Below are 9528 nucleotides of genomic sequence, written 5' to 3'. Positions count from 1 at the left end.
ATCGGGCTGTGGTGGGAACTCTTTAACATTTAGCAATGCGTGTGGCGAGACCCCATCACCCGCCCTAGTCCTGCCCAACCACTCCCCCCTGCCGCTGCATTGCTTCATTTTCAATTTCAATAAATAACCTTGATTTAAGCGACAGCGACGCGAGCAGCGCCGTCAGCGTGGTCTCCCGCTCCTCCGTCACACCCCCGACCACCCACCCACCAGTGCTCAATCGTTTTGACCAGCTGCAATACAAACACAACTTCCACCCATACAGAGAGAGAGACAGACACAGACAGCAGCCAGACCGGCCCCCACACACAAACACCTGTCACACACGCGACACGCTCTCCGGCAAAGTTCTCTCTCTCTCTTTCGCCTGGCTGTAAAGCATTGCAATTATGGCTCACAGGGCCATTGCAGTTCTTTGCCAGAAACAACTCCCCCTCATGCTCTCTCGAAGCCCGCTCTCACAGCCTGCTCTCACAGAATTTCGCACACAGGTGAGGAAGTGCTCTCACAGGCCATAACAGTGCTGTTTGGTTCCCCCTCTCAGCGCAATAACAGCGTTCTTCTGACACAAGCATTGCAGCTGCTGCCGAACAGCCAGCCAGCGCATGCGTTTTATCTTCCCTCTATCATTCGCTCTCTCAATATATCAATTTAATGGGGAAAACGTCCGTTCTGTTGTTGCGGCTCTCGCTCTCTCTCTCTCTCACGCTTTCTGCTGCAATCTATCTCTCAGTTTGATTGCTCTCTCTCTGATGCTCTGCCGCTGCTGGCTGTCGCTGCTGCTGCCTGCTTGTGCTGCTGTCAGCTCCGCGTCGACAACGAAAGACGTCTGTCTCTTTTCGTTCGGCTGAGCGTAGACATCATGTCGCTGCTGATTGTAGCGTTTTTAATCGCCCGAAATCACAGCGGTGGCGACAATCACAGTTAGAGTGGCGCTTATAACGGTACTCGGGTGTTAGACGACACATTGCAAACAAGAACGCGCTTGTCAATCAGCAAACAAAACACACACAAAATAATCAACGAAAAAAAACCGAACTTAAATTCTAGTCGCAAAGCAAACAAATAAAAAATCCTATAAAAATCGTGCCAGAAACCGAAATAAATAATATTAATAAACATTAAATTAATAGCCATCACACAGATACGAACACACAAACACACACACACACACGCAGCTGTTGTTGGTGAAAGTGTATGGGTGGACGAGAAGAAGGAAGTGCTGCTGGTGCTGCCTCTGTCGCTGCTTCTGCTTGGAATTGGCGGCAGTTTGACCGCAACAACAACTACTACACACACACACACGCACGCACACATTGATACGCGTTCGTCATCAGTCGCCGTCGTCGTTGTCGTTATCCCCCCCACCCCCTCCCTTCCTCTACAGCCCCGTTGTTCCTGGCCCTTGCCATTGTGACATTTGATTTATTTGACGTGTGTGTGTTTTTGATAGAAGCTCAACACGAAACTGACACGTTCACACACACACACACACACACGTACGAGTGAGGAAAGGCTCTGCCTCTGCCTACCCACCCCACGCCCCCCCGCTCTGTGCTTAAGAATTTCAAATTTCTTGAGGCGAACAAAAATAAAATTCAACGCGTTTTTTTTCGCATATGTTTTTCGAAAAAGTGTGACACAAACAAATCCAAAAAACCGAACCGAACCGAACAGAACGCTATCAATGGCAGCGACGAAATTAATTACCAAACAACAGTAATCTTAAATAGTTCTAAATATAAAGAAATAAATAATATTTGAAAGAAAAGTGAAGCCCCAAAAATAATTGCTGCCACAAAATGATGCTGCACGAGGCTGTCATGCTGGAGATCTATCGCCAGGCATTGAGTGCAAGGTGAGTGTAGAGTGGTGCTCCCCCCCTTTCCCCTCTCCCCGTCTCCTTTATGCTTGTGGAATGTGGCAACAGAGTTTGTGGAATGTCTGTGTGTGAAGCTTAAAGTTTGTTTGCTTTTGTTTTTCTTAGGAATATTTCAATGTTGTTTCGGTTCAAAGTTGAGTTTTGTTTTTGATAATTATTTGATGGGGAAATATGTAGTTGACGAATGAGAATTTAAATGGAATATTTTGTTTGAATTGTTGGGGCAGCTAATACAAAAATTAGATTTGTGTTTAATTTTTTGAGATTTTTTTTATGGGAAATACGAAGGTGTAGAAGTGTCCTGTTCTGTGTTGGGGTCATGGGCATCTCAAGAACTTTCTTCAATAGAAGAAAGATTATAGATTTGAATAAAAAAGATTTAGTGTTCAGTTTAAGTGTTTTTTTAACCTCCTACAGAGGGTCTCTTCAGTGAAGATTTACGTTCTTTTCTAAGAAATAAAAGCTTAGATTTTTTCATGGAATATAGGAAAGAAAAGCATAGATTTAGCATAGGAAATAATTATAGTTATAGTTTTATAGTTGGGAAAATTTCAATCATTATAGATTATAATTTGAAATGAAATATCATTAATTATATATTAAGTGAACTACTCAGGTTTCTCAGGTGAAGAGAGTGAATAAATGATAGATTGATACTGAGAAAACGTGTCTAGAGAACAGTAGATACAAGAGTGTGTTACTTAATGATGATACAGGTTCTAATTACTTTGAAAAGTGGTTAGAAATTATAGAAATTTTATGGAACTGTGACTAGGGAGAAACTAAGAGGGTTCTAGTTCTGAAGGAATTAAAGTTTACTTAGTCTTGTAGTTGAAGAAGTTTTCCTGCAAAACTTTTGCTAGAACATCCATTGGGGATTCCTCCTAAGATCGTAGGATCGAAAGGTACTCCTGAAGATAATGCCTAGCTTATGAAGAAGACTTCCAACTGTATATTTCCCAATCAGCAGACCTGCCGGTGCCCTGAAAAGGTTCCTAAAACTAGATATTAGTAGAAGAGATCTTATGGGATTATATGATGAGGAAATACATGAAAAATATATGAACCTTTAGCATCTGTAGAGCTTGGGATTTTAAGGTATATCTGCTGCCACTTCCATTTATTCCAATAGAGAACCTTCCTTCCCTGATGGCACCTCCATTTAAAACCCGTTTCCCCTTCGAATCCTTTCCAGCGAATTGGCCAGTCCGCGCTGCCAGTCCCGCGAATCGAATGCCTCTGCGGGCGCGGCGCCGGGCGATGGCCGGTGTCCGTCGAATGAGTCGCACTGCTCCGCCAATGATTGCCTCACGCCGGCGCCCACTCCCACGCCTACGCACACGCCCACCTCCCCCACCGTGGGACTGCCTCTGACGGCCACACTGGCGCCAGGAGCTGCCGCGGCACTGCTGCCACCGCAGTCGGCAGCGATGGCCGCATACCTGGCGGCTGCACAACAGAATCACCTGCTGCTGACGAATCCTCTGGCGGCAGCGGCCTCACTGGTGCAGCAGGCGACGCAACAGGCGGCAGGAATGGGCTCACCCGGAAGCATGGTGGCCGAGGAGGAGGCCCCGGCACTGGATTTTAGCCGAAAGAGACCCTCCAGCGAGGAGGCGGAGGTGATGGCCAGCGATGAGGAGGAGCCGGAGCCGGAACCAGAGCCGGCGGAATCGGGCGACAATGGACCCCTGGATCTGTCGGTGAGCACCAGGAAGCGACAGACGACGGTGGAGGAGCGAGAGAGGGATTCCCCTGTCCGCAAGCTGCCACGTGCCACGGACTACAAATCCCCGCTCCCGCCGGGCAGTTGGGTGCCACCCCTGAATCCCTACCTGGCGGCAGTGGCGGCCAAGAAGATGGCGCCCAGTGAGGCCACCAAAGCGCTGGAGAAGATGAGCGAAATGAGCCGCCTGGAGACGCCACCGCCAGCGAGCAACAGCGGCAGCAGCGGCAGCAGCAGCAGCCACAGCCACAGGAGTATGACAGCATCCGCATCGGCGGGAGGAGGCAGTGGTGCAGGTGGACGACACAGCGCCTGGCAATCCCATTGGCTGAACAAGGGCGCGGATGCCGCCAAGGACGTGTTCAAGTGCGTGTGGTGCAAGCAGAGCTTTGCCACATTGGCCAGCCTCACGACCCACATGAAGGAGACGCAGCACTGTGGCGTGCAGATACCCTCACCCTCCTCCGCCGCCGCAGTCGGCGCAGGGAATCAACCGATGACCCGCGTGCCCACATCCACCTCCACCTCGGCCTGCTCCAGCAGCAGCAGCACCTCCACCACATCCTCGAACTCCTCCAAATCGGAGCTGAATATGCTCATCAAGGAAACGATGCCGCTGCCCCGGAAGCTGGTGCGCGGCCAGGACGTGTGGCTGGGCAAGGGGGCGGAGCAGACGCGACAGATCCTCAAGTGCATGTGGTGCGGGCAGAGCTTCCGCTCGCTGGCGGAGATGACCAGCCACATGCAGGAGACGCAGCACTACACGAACATCATATCCCAAGAGCAGATCATCTCCTGGAAGTCAGGAGACGAGCGCGAGCGACCCAATGCTGCACCCAACGGGCGGGAGGGAGGCCCAGCAGCGCCTCCTCCGGCGGCCAGCAGTGGTGGCACCACAGCGTCTGCCAGCGTCAGTGCGGTGCTCACGTGCAAGGTGTGCGATCAGGCGTTCTCCACGCTCAAGGATCTAAGCACCCACATGGCCCAGCAGTCCCACTACAAGGAATCTCCATCGACCATGTCCTCGTCCTCTTCGGTATCGCCACCGGCACCGCCTGCCACTGCAGGAGGAGGAGGAGGAGGAGCCACCGCAGTGAACTCCAAACGCGGGCGTCAGACACGCAACGAGAAGCGCAAGAAGTCTCTGCCGGTGAGAAAACTCCTTGAACTAGAGCGTTCCGGCTCCAACTCCAGTCTGGACTCGGCCCTGAAGCCCTTGAGGGACTTTGCGGCCGCCACGAAAATCACCTGCGAGAAGTGTGGCAGCAAGATCGAGACGGCTCTGTTTGTGGAGCACATACGCAAGTGCCTGGGCGACAGCATACCCATCCCCCCCAGGCGTCCGCATGGCCAGAGCCAGTCGATGGATCGCCTGCCGAGTCCTGGGATGACGGGCGAGAAGCCACCATCCGTGCTGAATGCCCTGGAGCAGCTGATCGAGAAGAGCTTCGAGTCGAGGGGATCGCGTGGCCTGCACCCCGGCGGAGGGGGATACTCCGATATGGGCACACCTCTGGGCGCCAGCATCCTGAAGCGCTTGGGGATCGACGATAGCAGCGACTACACAAAGCCCCTGATGGATGCCCATGCCATGCACCTGCTGCGCTCCTCCTACGCCTCGCGCGATCGCAGTGCCAGCGAATCGAGCAGCGCCAGCCGCGTGGAGTCCGCCTATACGCCGGATAGACAGCAGGCCACACCCCGAAGGACACCGGACACACCAGCACCAGCCCAAGCGCCGCCGCCTCCTGCACCGCCGACCATCAAGGCGGAACCCTTGGAGCTGGATCATGGAGAAATGGAGGCCAGTCCACGGCAGCACATCAACGTGAAGAAGGAGTTTAGCATGGACTCAACGGCCGGAAATCTACGGGAGAGCCCCAGATCCAACAGCGAATCGCCATCGCCACAGGCAACGACAGGAGGAACGGCTACGGATAGTGGAAGTCTATTGGCCTTGAATTCGATGTTCGATCAGCTGAGCGGAGTGGAAGCGAATAATAATAATAATAATACGGGTAAGTGGAGACTCTCCTATAAAGATGTGGGTTTACTTGAGATGATCTGTGGGGGAATTACAGAGTGGAGAACAAATTCTGAGCAAGTGAATCTGTAACTTGTAAATGGTACAGGTTCTACTTCATTCAGGGAACTTTTTCCATTCAGGAAATAAAACCATTCCTTAAAAGAAACGGTTGACAGATTCTATGGAACCTTGTTTCCTTGAAAGAGATATTTCAGAGTTTTCTATAAAGAACATTTATACGATTCTGTTAGATCGGAGAAGAATAAATGATATACCTTCATTTATTATTAATTTCTTTCATTTTTTAAGGAATATTACAGTCAGTTTCCAGGGATCCCCACTCTTCATTGCCAAACCACAGATCATTCACATCCATCTATTTAACCCCTCTTCTCTATATACAAAACCGATTCTAAAACCTGTTCCTTATTTCCAGGACACTGCTATAACAACAATAACAACAACACAAGCAATATATCCACTAAAAAACCAAAGGCCCATCCTTTGGCGGCACTGCAGAAGCTGTGCGATACAACAGATCCACCAGCCTCCAATACGCGCAGTGCTGCAACCACAACAACAGGCTCTGCCACATCGGGAATGGGCAACGGGGGCAACGATCTGGTGGCCTTCAGTTGGGCCTGCAACGAGGCGGTGCTGAGCGCCAGCAGCGGCTGCGGTGGCGATGCGTCCATCATCAAGTGTTCCTTCTGTGATACGCCGTTCGGGTCGAAGGGGGCCTATCGCCATCACCTCTCAAAGGTGCACTTTGTCAAGGACAATGGCGAGGATTCGCCCACCATGAAGTCGCCAGGAGCTGCAGCACAGTCACCAAAGTCCCTGCCAATGGCCTCGCCCAAGAGATCCGCTTCGAGGAGTCCGGCAGTGGCAGCGGCACAGCAACCATCGCCATCGCCCACCATCAATCCGTATGACGAGAGTCCGCAGTCAAAGTTCTTGAAGTACACGGAATTGGCCAAGCAGCTGTCATCGAAGAATGCCTAAGGAGTGGCATACCTGCCGAAGAAGGATGAGGAGTGGGTCTGTTATACTAAAGAATGTTATAGAGGAATTCCTAAGATCTCCGACTAAATTGTGAAACTTTTGAATGTTTTTCTACAGCGAAAGCTCTACGGGCGGACAGTTTTTTAGTTCGAATTTACAATTTACAGGCCCCTAAAAGTTTTACAAATAAGAGTTCTACTAGCCGACTGTTTCCTTGACTAGAAAAATATCAAAACAATCTTTTTCCAAAAAAATCTTAACTGCCGGACAGTTCCTTAACCTATTCCTAGAACCAATCTAACTAAAGATTAAAGATACATCTACGAGATCCGAGATCCTTTGACTCCATAAGTTATTCCATAAGTTCTACCAACGGAAAGTTTCCTTCAATCGAAAGACATGTTTCTTGAAAGAAATAATACTTATTTCCATAAATTATTTCATTTTTTTTCCTAATGAATCTCTTCCATTAGGCGGACATATCATATTTAGAGTTTAGCCCCCTGTCCGCCCAAGAGAGCTTTCACTGTATTTATAAGACATTTTTTTATTGTGGCCATAAATCTGATTACCAAAAAAAAACCGTTTTTAACAGAAGTCTCTACTAACATTACCATTATTCTGTTGCACAGTGTAAACCCCAAATAGCAGTTGAGATTCCTGTTTTGTGCCTTGATTTCATTTCAGAGATCAATGGAGAGAGTGGAGCATAACATTGAGAATATCTGCAGCTAATTTACGCTCCCAAATTTAAGACTCTCTCTCGTAAAGCTCTCTCTCTCTCTTGTTCTACTCTCCTCTCTCTGCACAAAATATTTCCCCTACTTTTGCTGAATATTTCCCCAACAGTCCAACAGCATTCTGTTTCCCCTTTGTTCCATGCTCTCTCTCTCTCTCTCTCTCTTATCGAGAGTGATGTCAGTCTCCGCTGGCTATGTGTTTTGTCCGGCTTTATTGTTTCCCAATCAGACAGCATGCCATCGCAGTCGCACGCGCGAGTGCAGTGCAGTGCTTGAGAAATTCAATTACCACCACTTTGACGAACTGCTGTCCATCACAAAAGCGGGCGGGTGCAGTTCGCGCCAGACAGGGACAACCATAGGTGCCGGAGCGAACCGCTTGACGAAAGGCGACGACACGAGTTCGTCAAAGTTGGATTGGATGGAGGCGAAAGCAAGAGAGAAAAAACAACAAAGTAGGTGGGGTGAACGAGAGAGCGAAAGAGAAGCAGAACTATTGAGTGCAACGGAACGGGTTTTGAGTGGACAACACTCTTGAGTGCGAATGAGCGTGGCGGAATTTGAGTGAACCAAAAAAAAGTGGACTCTAGCGAAAAAACTTTGTTTTCTTTGTATGTCGATATTTTTGAATGATAAATGGATCTTAAATTCGGCTCGATCGTTCCCATGGAAGCTATATATATTATTCTGATTCCGCAGTTCCTGGTAGAAAAAATAAAGCGTGCCAAAAACCAAAATCGAAATACTTAAACATAATTATACAAATTAAATCATTAAATTTAAGCAATTTACAAAAACAAATGCAACGCAGTATACGTAAAACTCTTGGAAAAAACTTAAACCTAAACGAAAAAAAAAAAAATCAAAGTTAACCTGAAAGAAACCTTTAAGAAGAAGAAAGTTATACCCAAAAAAATTATGCATTATATAAATGTAAATAATTAGCAAATAGCACTTTCCTTCCATAAAATACAAAAAAAAAACTATATAAACATATGTATCTTGAATGATACGGAAAGCTATATCTGTACTTAAAGATAGGTTAAAAGCTATATGTTCTTGAAGAAAGTCGAAATCAAAATGTAGCCACAGCAACGCATGTATACGCAACACAATTTTAACAAAAAAAAAACAACAACAACTATATAAATATTATATACAAATTATATATACATATATGAATACCATATACAACCCATGTATACCAGCAACTCCAATCTCAAACAATAACTAAGAAGAATCTTGAATATCTAACCTAAGAACTAAACCTAAGAGAAGAGCCTCTCGGCGGAAGAGAGGAATCCTTACAGAGAATGTAAAACATTTCAAGCATCATTATCAATCATCAACATCATCATGAGCATCAATCTATCATCGGGAATAGTTTACATCTATAATGATACGATATACGATATAAATACTTATGTATACGACTTGTATTTGAGTTTTTGTGATATTATTTATAAAACGAAACCGTTCGCTTCCTTTTCGCCATGCCCACAGCCCTCCTCTAACAATCCTATGCCCTGTAACACCATCCCAGCCCTCCCCCCAAAAATCCCCTCCCTTTAGGATCGTAAGTGTAAGTTATATATATGTAATAAATGCAATAAAGGCGCAGCATTCAAAATAACATTTAAATGATTTTATATTTATTCTCTCTCTAAACACACACTAAAAATTGAATACTTTGATTCAAAATTAGACCGCAATTTGCGGCACAAAAGGAATTTCCAAAATAAATAGTTCGAAAAAGAAGAGTTCAATAAAAAGTTGCACGTTTCCGATTGAAAAAAAGGTGAATTTTTGGGGCTGGTATTTCCCAAAGGCTTTTGTGAGGAGTCTACGAGGTTTTGTAGTGGGATCAGAAGAATTGGTACTGTGTAACGTCCTCTCTTGTCTATAAAATACCATTTTTTCATTCCATTCTTCGTGGTACGTATACTGAAATTCTCTTCTGGCGCCTTGCCAAAAACTGTGTATTTTGTTATTGGATTCTGGGGACCGAACTTCACGAAAAACTCCTTAATAGCACAGCTTTTTTGGTGCCTTATGCCACATCTTAGTAATTTTATAGTCTTTGGTTTTTTTTTAAATATTTGAAGGATTAATAGGTGTAAGATTAACTGAAATGAAGAATATTTCAACG

At 46.7% G+C, this 9528-nt stretch overlaps 1 protein-coding gene across 2 annotated transcripts; it reads left to right on the top strand.

The window, feature by feature from the left end:
- Positions 1 to 828: 828 nt before the first annotated feature.
- LOC108163966 (protein tiptop) lies at positions 829 to 9020 on the top strand. 2 transcript variants are annotated; one of them, XM_017299521.2, is made up of 4 exons: positions 831 to 944; positions 1636 to 1858; positions 3078 to 5626; positions 6071 to 9020. In XM_017299521.2, the coding sequence occupies exons 2-4, from the start codon at positions 1803 to 1805 to the stop codon at positions 6637 to 6639; spliced, it is 3174 nt and encodes a 1057-aa protein (XP_017155010.1). In that variant the 5' UTR covers positions 831 to 944; positions 1636 to 1802; the 3' UTR covers positions 6640 to 9020. The 2 variants fall into 2 exon arrangements, with proteins under 2 accessions (XP_017155009.1, XP_017155010.1); XM_017299520.2 differs by having other exon boundaries at positions 829 to 1858.
- Positions 9021 to 9528: the final 508 nt, after the last annotated feature.

The sequence above is a fragment of the Drosophila miranda genome, chromosome 4 (genome assembly GCF_003369915.1).
Source record: "Drosophila miranda strain MSH22 chromosome 4, D.miranda_PacBio2.1, whole genome shotgun sequence".
Classification (NCBI taxonomy): domain Eukaryota; kingdom Metazoa; phylum Arthropoda; class Insecta; order Diptera; family Drosophilidae; genus Drosophila; species Drosophila miranda.
Note: the sequence above shows the minus strand (reverse complement) of the source record. Positions and strands in the feature narration are given on the sequence as shown.